An 11,466-nucleotide genomic window follows, 5' to 3' on the forward strand; every position below is an offset into this window, starting at 1 on the left:
TTATCAGGTTCGGTTTCGGGTTTTGGTTTTCACCGGTGGATGTCCAATGGAGGTCCAAAATAGAACATTTTGAATAAAAAACTCATGTGTCTTTATTAATAAATTGTTTATGTAAGCTATAAAATTTGTTCTAAGTGGAGTGACGAAATGGTGTGTTGTTTATTGCCTCTTGTTTATATATGTGAATATGTAATATATATCATGCATATGTTGCTAAAAATTTCTTATTATTTTTTTGTACTGTCATACAGTGGTGTGCTTCGGGTTTTGGTTAACCAATCGGGTTTCGGGGATCCACCGGGTTTGGTCTCGGGTTTGGATTGTCACCCGAACCGGTGTTCGGGGTGGTTTCGGGTTTTGAGTTCAGGTTTCGGGTTCGAGTCCACGAAGGCTCCACCTGGTCCGAATCCGCCCCCGTTGCCATCCCTAGTCACGCCTGTAATCTCCTCCAGACCAACCATCGTGCCAACCACCCTTGCCACCTCGGCTCCCGCAGCGGTGCCGACCAAGCATAAGGCCAAGGACCCGTCGATGGTTCCCACCGTTGAGGCACAAGTGGCTGCGCCCCAGCGTTTGTGCTAGAGATGTCTGCCATGGTGCTGGCACTAGGGACTGAGTCCAGCCAAGTCCCCGCCCTTATGCTAACAAGAAGGAGAAGCCACCCTCTTCCTCCAAGGACAAAGAAGAAGAACATGTAGCACTCACACTGCGAACCAACCAAAGTGTTTTTAGTTCCCCTATAATAGCTAGCATCGACAATTGATTGCATTACGTTTCTGTACCCACAGCTAAACCAAAAAAAACACCTTGATACTAAGAATTTGTTTTAAAAATGGTAGGCTCAATATTAATGCTGGTTATGTGAAAACTTTAGTATGCTAAGGAGTTTTACATGTCATATTTATCGTCTTTGGATATTTTGGCTTAATTTTTCCTGAATATAGCGAATACCTAAAGAAGCACCTGGTACAACACCGAGATGAGGCCAAATTACAACACCCAAACAGTAGCAAACAAGACAAACCCTCGTTTTGGAGTTATTTTGGTTGTCAACAAATTGTGAGTTATTTTGTTTGCAAACAAGATAAACCCATCTCTTGGAGGAATTAGGACGCACTGAGGCAGTCTGCCCTTGGGCTGTCATGAAATGACAATACCACCGGTACCAAACTGGAGTTTTATCTGGATGGTACAGCACGACAAAAGTAGTGTAAATCAGCTTGTTCGGCTGAGGCTGAAACGATCATATATGATCGTAGATTATTACTGCTAGCTGGTTTAATGTGAGAAAAAAATACTATTTTAACTGAAAATTTACCATCGTTTATGAGCGAAAAGGCCGAATGATGCCACGAGGCATGGAGGGCCAGCCCGATCCAGCCCAAGTCCCACATCTGGTGGTGTAAAAGACGCTGATAATTCAGCACCGTGGCGCCGCACCACACATCACTCGACGTCCATCTCCAGCTGGGCCAGAGACGACGGAAAGGTCCGCGATGCTCTCCACAAAATCCCGCATTCTCAGCTCGGTAGCCGCCTGGCCGGTGCTGCACCGCTCGACCTTGACGCCCTCCACCGCGCCGCCACGCCACTTGCCGCTGCCGGCCGGACCCAGCCAACCCCGTGCGGGCACCTGAACGGACCGGAGTACCGGGACCCGGACCGCAGTCGCTTCAAGACTTCAAGTCAACTGATGAAGTGCAGTGGCAACGGAAAAGCTCCGTGACCGGGGTCCGGGCGTAAAGCTGCGTACGGCGGCACGGTGGCACGCACCGAAGCACGCAGGGAAGCATTTGGCGGCGCCACCAACCCCACACCTCACCATTCCACACGTTCGTTCGCTCGCCGCCGCAAAGCCGGCCGGAACTGGCGCGTGTGGGCAGCTAGTTCCTGTACTGCGTAAGGCCTGAGGAATGCCGCACTCCGTCCTCGCCCGCCTGCCCCACGGCTCCATCCGGCTCGTCGTCGTCTTCGGGCTGCTGCTCCTCGTCTCGCTGCTCGTCCTCCACCACCGCCCCGGGAGGCCCCATGTGGCGGCCGCCGCCACCGGCGGCGGCCTCCCCGATACCTCCGCCCTGTTCCTGTCGCTATCCCCGGGGGCCAACGCGAGCATCGCGGCCGACCTCCGCGCGCTCACCGCGGGGCCGCACCTCGCGGGGACGCCCGCGTCGGCGGGGGCCGCCGCGCACGTGCTCGCCCGCCTCCGCGCCGCGGGGCTCCAAACCCTAACGCGCGAGTACGAGCCGCTGCTCTCGTACCCCGGGCACGCCTCCCTCGCGCTGCTCCGGCCCGACGGGTCCCTGCTCAAGCGCCTGTCGCTCGAGGAGCCCGCGGACGAGGGGCACCGCGTCGTTCCGCCGTACCACGCGTACGCGCCGTCCGGCGGGGCCGTCGCGGAGGCGGTGTTCGTCAACCTCGGCCGGGAGGAGGACTATGTCGCGCTCGAGAGGCTTGGGGTGGGCGTGCGCGGCCGCGTCGCGGTGGCGCGCCGCGGGGGCGGGTACCGCGGCGGGGTGGTGGCGCGCGCAGCGGAGAAGGGAGCCGTCGCCGTGCTCATCGCCGGCAACGCGGACGGCGGCGTCGAGAGAGGAGTCGTTCTTCTCGGTGGCCCCGGCGATCCGCTCACCCCCGGGTGGGCCGCCACCAGTGGTGCGGAGCGTTTGGGGTTCGACGATAAGGCAGTCAAGCGGCGGTTTCCGACTATCCCCTCCATGCCGGTGTCGGCCAAGACGGCAGCAGCGATCATTCGAAGCCTGGGCGGTCCGGCCATGCCGGCTGAATGGAAGAACGGCCTCGGGGTGGATGTCGGTGGCGTTGGACCTGGCCCCACGCTGGTCAACTTCACCTATCAGGTATACCTTGCTGTCTTGTTTCTATATATGATTATTATTAAGAGACAACAACGCGACATCTATACGGACAAACTGGATGGACAGCTAGATCCAAAAGCCTATGTGGATTTGCTTTGCTGTTGTGAAGTCATATGGCATACTATTTGTGGTGTCTCCATTGGGAATGGGATGTAGGCAGTGAATTGACGCTAGCTTTATATGGTATTGCTTGCTTCTTCTGTTATATCTTGCTGGATTGTCTGTCTATATTTGTGTGCTTCCATCTATAGAATGTCCACGGATGCCTGTTGCTTAAAGTGAAATTCATTAACTGATTTCCTTATCAACTTAAAACATTTCATTTGTATATGGAACTTAAAAGGGTGTTTGGTCTAAGGATTATTAGCTTGTGGGGATGAGGTGGCGATGGATCAACCAATTCCATTCCACGAACTAAACAGAAAAGGTGTGAAGTACGTAGTGAGTGGTGAGCTTGGTTTGATATAATTAGCAAATCATTAGGATACCATAACAATTAAACTATTTACAGTCGAGGCAGCAATGAAAGGCCAATAAAGCCATAAAGGAATGCTGGTGCTTGCTTGCTGTCATGGCAGTGGCGGACCTTTGTGAGTGCGTGTTGGATTTTTTTTTTTTTGTGTGTGTGTGTTTGGGGGGGGGGGGGGGGGGGGCATGTTTGTAAAATGCATGAATTATTGAATCAGCATGCCGATCTACATGATTACAATGCTAGTAGCAGATGAGGAATAGTGCATGCTATTAAATGAGTTGGATTTACCAATACTGGACCAACCGCTTACTAGGATGAAGCCCTTTACTTAACCAAATTTAGAGCTATGAACAAGCGTTTAAGTGACATAGGTTTGCAAGTAGTATGTTTTTTATATCTTTGTTATGTTGTTGTCTACATTTATGCATTTGTGTTGTGCTTACTCTGTACTATGCCTTGTCCACCATGTGCTTGAACCAGGTGACCTTTTAAATGCATGACTCTCCATAACCATAAGTCCATGTCTTGTACGGTTTTTGCTCTTGTGAAGTATAATTTGTTCATCCCAACCGTATTTTAGAAATTAGCAGCTGTTCGTTTCGTCGTAAACGATCGTGGATTATTTACTGCTGGCTGGTTTGGTGTGAGAGAAAAATACTGTTCCAGATTATAGTCCACGATCGTATACGAGCAAGCGAACAGGCTGTAGAATGCTAGTTTTCATCATGATTACTTATGGTATGGCATGTGCATGAATATGTGCTTTAGACTTTCATATTGCTGCAAGTTCTGTGTAAATACTTCTGTACCTGTACTTTCTAGATGGATACACCATGATTGCTATTATCTCTTTGTTTAAGGAGGACAGGAAGTTTCGTAAGATACGAGACATTTTTGGTATCATAAAAGGGAATGAAGAACCTGATCGTTACGTGATACTCGGTAACCACAGAGATGCATGGACCTATGGAGCAGTTGATCCTAACAGTGGGACAGCTGCACTTCTAGACATTGCCCGGCGTCTTGGAATGATGCTGCAATCAGGATGGAAACCACAGAGGTCCATCATTCTTTGTAGTTGGGACGCTGAAGAATTTGGGATGGTAAGTAGACATGGAAGAAAGATGATAAGATGCTACTGTATAAACATGAGGTATAACTGCAAACGGACCAAGAGATGCTCATAACATTTTTGTCATTTTATTGTTTAAATCACAAATAACACAACTACCAAAAAATTTTTGGGATAGGTCGACTTTTGACTCATGACAATACACAGGTGATGCTGAATAGCAGTGTCGCAGTTTAATTGTCCTTGCAATTCAATATGTCAGCATAAGGTGTTTTTTGGATAATTTTCTGCATTCAGTTCCTCTATACTATGAAATGCCCTTTTTTGCTGTTAGATCAGGTCAAGTTTGTATGTGCTGTCAAATTGTCAGCACATTTACTTCTTGTTACTTTTATTTTGTCTATAATTTGAAGGCTCTTTTTCCCCCCAGATAGGATCAACTGAATGGGTTGAAGAGAACCTCGAAGATCTGCATTCCAAAGCTGTAGCTTACTTGAATGTTGATTGTGCCGTGCAAGGTGTGGGATTTTTTGCTGGCTCTACTCCCCAGTTGGACAAACTCTTGGTTGATGTTACAAGACAGGTAAAAGCATTTTTTATTTGCGCGGTTGTATTTTTCTGTTTTTTATCTAGAAGCTAGCTAAGTATTGAAATCATGTTGAAGCATAATTATTTGGGCTTATTACTAGACAAATTTAACATCATCAAACCTCTTGCTTAATGTTAATACCATTGTCTGCTGTAGTGCTGTATGGCTAAGCCAGACTACCAGAATGAATACATGGCATGGATTATAATTGAAACTTTTGTTTCCCAGGTGAAGGATCCTGATGTCACGGGAAAGATGATTCATGATACATGGAATGAAATGAGTGGTGGCATCAAAGTAAGAATTAAGAAGTTTGAAAATTTGTTCTGCATATGAAGAGATTGTTCACTCGATTATGTAGCATTTTCACGTAGTTCTAGTTGTGAAATGGTTATTCAGTTACACCGCAGCTGGGCCACATCGAGCATAGTTTGTTAATTACAGTTTTTGTACTGCTTTGTCCAACCTTGTGTATTGTGATGGTAGTAGAACAGGAATGTACTGTTTTATGTGAGGTGCCTCATGTAAATCCCACTTGGAGGAGGGCATATGCTCCCATCATTCCTTTTGATCTTGCCATGTCCCGCTCCCACCCCACCACCACCACCAAAAAAGAAGAAAGAACATACTTGGTTCCTGCATGTGACTACCCAAATTCATGACCTGCTTTAGACTAAATAGGGCAAAACAATTTGGTTCTGCACGCTCTCTAAATCTGACTTGGCCTATAACTCCCTTTTACTTTCTCCTAGTTTTCTCGCCACTTCCTTACTGCTTGGCTTAATGTCTTCACAGAAAGAGCTAGATCATTTTGAATGACTGATCATTGCTTGCCTTATATTTGTTTGTCCTATTTCTAAAGAATGTCAAATCTGCAGATAGAAAGGCTTGCCAGAACTGATTCCGATTTTGCTCCATTTCTACATCATGCTGGAATTCCCTCTGTAGACTTGTACTATGGAGAAGGTATGTCAAAACAGAATAGGTTCTTTCCTTAAGAGAATAATGTATTCTAATGTCTATTTATTCTGCTGGAGCTTCACTTGAGGATCATTACAACTTAACCATTTTGAAGTCTTTTGTCTGAGTTGTACGTGCAATTTTGAGGCTATGTGCGCCTATAGTTATTTCTTAATATTTTTCATCGAATCACCTCGAAGTTAACACCTACAATTTCTCCTCTAACTCTATTTTGTTCTATAATGTATCACAAATTCTTCTAACATGGTTTGTGATCATCATTACTAACCAATGCAGTGCTAATGCAGAATTTCCTGGTTACCATACTGCTCTTGACACTTATAATTGGATGGAAAAGCATGGCGATCCATTGTTTCTTCGTCATTTGGCTAGTAAGTAAAAACATAGTTTGCGAAGTAACTTGTTTTGAAAAGCAGTAGGTTGCAGCGCTTGTGATATTGATCAAAATTATGATTAACTGAATGCACTGATACGAAAGGGTCAACAAGAAGAATGAATTGTTGCCTTTAAAGCTAGCTACTACATCCTCAACAATTTTCGAAATTTTGGTGCGGCAATATAATATATTGCTAGCATTTCTTGTGGTAATCCTAGGAGTGCTTATGTAGTTTTCCTGCTTCATCAGTCACAGAAATTTGGGGACTATTAGCTCTTCGATTGGCCAATGATCCCGTGTTACCTTTTGATTATCAAGGTTACAGTTCACAGTTACAGGTACGTTGACTTTCATACGCACACTTGATTTCTACATTGCAAAGGTGTATGGATTGGAGAATACCGCCTAATACGTGTGATGTGAGTGCCATTGGTTGAATCTGTAACTTCACAGTGATTTTTTTTTTTAACATGGAGATATCCATTCAGTAAATCTCTACGGGAACTCACACATATTGCATAACCACCACCAATTTGCTTTCAATCATTATTATAGTGTATCTTACAATATATATTCAATATATGATTGAAATTTATAATGTCACAGGAGCATATAAAAGCATTTTCTGCCCTGACGAGTAATAGCCAAGCAGTAAATTTGATGAATGGATTCATCAATGATCTTTCTGCAGCAGCTATGGAAGTTCTGAAGGAGATGAAGGTATCGATTTATACTGTGCTTCTGTTTTCATGTATTTGGGTAGTGTCGTTCAATATTTTCACAATCTGATCATCAATGGAATAGTTTCTTTTCCAATTTGGAACTGGTGTTTGAAACTGGCTGATGATGTGCTCCTTTGTTGGTTCGCATTCATCAAAATCCAGAAGCTACAACAGCTGGATTTATACGATGAGCACGCTAGGATGAGGAGGCGATTGTTGAACGATCGCCTCCTACTCGCCGAAAGAAGCTTCCTGCAACCTGAAGGGCTCCAAGGAAGAGGGTGGTTTAAGCATCTGGTGAGAAACGCATTTCAGCGTACTTGTACATTATTTTTCTTTCGAAACTAAAACTTGCGTTTCTTTCCCTAGTTGTACTCGCCTCCGGAGGATTACGAAAGCAAGTTTTCGTTCTTCCCTGGGATCGCGGATGCCATCTCGCGGTCGGCCAATCTGAGTGACAAGGAACGAGAGGGGGCAATGCAGCATGAAGTGTGGAAAGTCTGCCGGGCAATTCAAAGGGCCGCGAGTGTTCTTAGAGGTGAATTCAGTGAGCAAAAACCGACGAAATTTAGCTCTTTGGTGGCTCCATGAGATTAGTTTGTGTAAATAAATAAATAATAAATAAGTAGGTATTTAGTATCTGTTGGAAAAAAAATTGGGTGCGGGGAGTCCGCACGCCGCAGCGTGGGCACCTGCCGTCTACGTATGACGCGTGTCCAATCTTCGTGTGCCATGGCTTCTCATCCTCATCTCGGCTCGCTTGTGGGTGAGGCCATGACCCGTGAGGCCGTGAGAGGGGCTCCAAGCGGTCACGCGTTCCAGCGCCCCATCCACCCGAGCGACCTAACGCATCCGCCGCCGCCGACACCACCACGACGCAGCCTCTCTCTCCCTCGTCCGGCTCTGCCTTCGCCGTCACCTCCGCCTGGACCTCCCAAATCCACCAATGTTCTGGTTCTCGAGCAATCCCCGTGAAATTGGCAAAACAGCTAAGAGCATGTTTGGAAGAATTGGAAAGTGATACACCTGTAATGAGTTTCCACCTGTAATGTCTCGCACAAGGGAGTCATATCAACTCAACATACTCATTGAAGTGTCTTTCAGTTTGAGCACAGCATGTCAGAGAGTGAGAGAGAGATTTTCATTTCTCAGCAACCGAGCACCCCAAACTCTGAAACAATCTTTTACATTGGTGCTCACCTGGTGTCTGATTTGATCCCCAAATCATCACATATTTAACTTTGAAGCTGTCTGAAACTCTGAATTTAATATGTACCAAGCATTTAGAGCTTGAAAGTCAGACACAAAACTGAAGAGCTTTCAGAGTGGCCTTTCATCTGCGGAGAATTTGGCCAATGAGCTCCGCAACGGTTGTTGGATTATTTTCCAGGCCTTCTCAGGTGATTATTAATTTCTTTCCAACGGTATTAGGAGAAACCACAATTGCTTTGGATCAACACTTTCATCTCTATTTTCTGCAGCATTCTTTGGACAATTTCAGTTTTCACTGTGTCTATTTCAGTTTTCAGTTTTTGATTGTCAATTTCAGTTTTGAGTTTCTGTGTTTATTTCAGTCTTCAGTTTCTGGATGTCAATTTCTGCTTACTCTCTTTACAATCCAGATCTTCGTAAAAGCAATCAGAGAAACAATCACGTAATGGTGTAATCATTTTGAGCAAAAACAACCTTGTATACAAGTTCTAAACACAACAAATATTCCATATGTACTCTAGATAAAAATTTACAATGTGCATTTTACATCTTATAGCATCTGTACGACCAACTCTTATAAAGCAATTTCAGAACAATAGCATTTGTCCAGACTTTAGCAAATTGTTGCCTTGTGTAGCTAGCATCACCATGGGTCATTAGTAGAGGATTTGTGTACCAAAATCAACAATAGTATTTCGAGCTCTGGAATATGTTTGGGCTCAGGAAGACATCATTCTTGTACATCACATTGCCCATGTCGACAGTCTCATTCATTTCTAGATACCCTGCAGTACGGCATGCAGCAATCAGATCGAAGTAGTTGAGAGTGACAATCATGACAAAGCAAAAACTTGGCACATACCTCAGAAGCCTTTGCACCATCAGGAAGACCATGGATGTGCATTTGAATATTTTCATCCCTACTAGTTGGGAACAACTTCTGAAAGCTAGCACACTGGCTAGGAGTAGAAACTGCATGATTGGAAAATGTACAAGTCAGAATAACAGTGATAAATTTGCGGACTCAAGTGATTCAATGCATAATGCGAACCTAGAAATTAAGTCACTTGTATCCATGTATACATTCAGGGTTATTTGTTCCAGGCGTTCAAATCCATACGTAACTGACCAGGAAATTTCAGAATCGATCACAGTCAGTTGCATGCAATCCAAATAGGCAAAGAGGGCTTCGCACCAGTAGGGTTGCATACTGAAGAACTGGCGCCAGCGGCGGTGGCAGAGGGGACAGCGCCAGCGGTGGTAGCGGATCTGGAGGTCGCATCGAGGCCGATTCGGATGAGGGAGAGAGGGGCTGCGCCGTGGTGATGTCGGCGGAGGATGCATCATGCTGGGGCCGACGGCTGGCGCCGGAACGGCGGATGCGGTGTGCGGACGGACTCCACGCACCGAATTTTTTTCCGCAGCAGCAATTCTCCTTTCTTGCTTTCCATGCATGGTAGATGGAGAGCCGTTGCCACTTCCCATATTTGTTCTCTTTCCCGGCATGGAATTTAGCCGTTGAAGACTTTCATATACCACTCACCCCATGCTATACATACTCTCAGCCAGCATATCTTTGCAAGATCCTCGAAATCTCCCAGCTAATCTTCTTTCCCTCTCTCTGCAAAATCTTGCAAAAATCTTCTCTCCCTCTCTGCAAAATCTTGCTGCGCTAGATCATGTCGACGAGCGCAACAAACACGGAAGCCGCCGCCGCCAGAAGCCCGGGCAGCAAGCGGTGCGCCGCGTGCAAGAACCAGCGCAGGAAGTGCGGCCAAGACTGCGTCCTCGCTCCCTACTTCCCGGCAACGGATCCCCAGAGATACGCCTGCGTGCAGAGGGTCTTCGGCGCCAGCAATGTCGCAAGAATGCTCCAGGTAGATAAATGGATCATCATGCACCATCACTTCATCTTACGTACTTACACCGTAATGCATGCCATGCGTAGACTTTTTTTTTCTTCCTTTTTTTTAATTCCTTGCCAATGGCTAACCAGGATACTTTAGCGTCCAGCATTAGTACGTAGTAAGTACATATTTAAGCATAATAACACAATTGTTCTTCTTTTAGCTAAACTCACTGTGAATCATCTTCCATTGGTATCGAGCATGGTGACGTCATAAATAAAGATATAAAAGCTAGTAGTACATGGAAGTAAATAATTGCTGTGCTATTTCTTTTCTGTCGTACGTGTGTGTAGAACCTCCCTGTCCACGAACGAGCCAGAGCAGCGGACACGATGGCGATGGAGGCGCGCCGGCGGGTGCAGGACCCGGTGTACGGCTGCGCCGGGATCGTGGGCCGCCTCCAGGGAGAGATCAGAGCGGCGCAGTGCGAGCTGACCAGGACGCAGGCCCAGATCGCCGTGCACGCCGCGGCAGCTCGCGCGCCGCACCCGGCGTCGGCGGTGGACGCGCTGTCGGAGGCAGAGCACGCGCCGGCGGCCCCTCTGCAGCAGCAAGACGACGACGACGATGCGCGGGAGCCGTTCCAAGGATTGGATGCCCTGCTCATCGATGATTATCGCTGGGATGCTTTAACTCGCTTGCTTTGATGGTGACACGACTCCGTCTGCTGGCTAATTTCACCACTGAGGCCATGTTTGGTTCACGGGAAAAACGTAGGCAAGTTCTTTTTTTTTTCGAGTAAAAATAATCAAGTTCCTATGGGAATTTTCACTGTAGCAGGTTTAGAGTTTGGAATAAAGGAAGAGACCCAAACCCTTTTAGAGGAAAGGTAATGGAACCTGTAGTTTTGGAGGGAAAAAAGGTCTAACCTCATAGAAATATTTCCTATGGCTCATGCGCATGCACGCACTAATCTGCATGCTCCCTCCCTACATGCATGCACAGCATGTGCTACTCCCTAGTCCCTACATGCATGCACAGCAATGCGGGCTCGTCCAAGACATGTCAAAATTTTTATAACTATTATATGTCGCTTTGTAAAGGAGTATTTAGTTCCTATTTAATCTAAACAACTGTGTTTAGCACAAACCAACAGACTTTGATGCTATTAGTATTCCTGTGTTCCGAACACCCGTTTCTACAAAATTCCAGTGTTTTCCAATCCTTTGTTTTACACCTCTATTCATTTCTCATTTCTATGTTTTCTTCCTATTCCTCTGTTCAAAAAGTGCCCCTGAAATAATCCGATATCCATCTAGAAAGAA

At 46.2% G+C, this 11,466-nt stretch overlaps 2 protein-coding genes across 4 annotated transcripts; both read left to right on the forward strand.

The window, feature by feature from the left end:
- Positions 1-1,455: 1,455 nt before the first annotated feature.
- Positions 1,456-8,623, forward strand: LOC136477223 (probable glutamate carboxypeptidase VP8). 3 transcript variants are annotated; one of them, XM_066475361.1, is made up of 10 exons: positions 1,456-2,852; positions 4,203-4,445; positions 4,845-4,997; positions 5,232-5,300; positions 5,882-5,969; positions 6,272-6,355; positions 6,610-6,698; positions 6,967-7,080; positions 7,245-7,379; positions 7,452-8,623. In XM_066475361.1, the coding sequence occupies exons 1-10, from the start codon at positions 1,914-1,916 to the stop codon at positions 7,671-7,673; spliced, it is 2,136 nt and encodes a 711-aa protein (XP_066331458.1). In that variant the 5' UTR covers positions 1,456-1,913; the 3' UTR covers positions 7,674-8,623. The 3 variants fall into 3 exon arrangements, 2 of the variants coding, with proteins under 2 accessions (XP_066331458.1, XP_066331518.1); XM_066475421.1 differs by lacking the exon at positions 4,203-4,445; XR_010763993.1 differs by lacking the exons at positions 7,245-7,379; positions 7,452-8,623 and having other exon boundaries at positions 6,261-6,355.
- A 1,350-nt stretch (positions 8,624-9,973) lies between these two features.
- On the forward strand, positions 9,974-10,929 carry LOC136454339 (LOB domain-containing protein 24-like). The gene is made up of 2 exons (XM_066454793.1): positions 9,974-10,171; positions 10,495-10,929. The coding sequence occupies exons 1-2, from the start codon at positions 9,974-9,976 to the stop codon at positions 10,846-10,848; spliced, it is 552 nt and encodes a 183-aa protein (XP_066310890.1). The 3' UTR covers positions 10,849-10,929.
- The last annotated feature ends 537 nt before the right edge of the window (positions 10,930-11,466 follow it).

This window comes from Miscanthus floridulus, chromosome 1 (genome assembly GCF_019320115.1).
Source record: "Miscanthus floridulus cultivar M001 chromosome 1, ASM1932011v1, whole genome shotgun sequence".
NCBI classification, from domain to species: Eukaryota; Viridiplantae; Streptophyta; class Magnoliopsida; order Poales; family Poaceae; genus Miscanthus; species Miscanthus floridulus.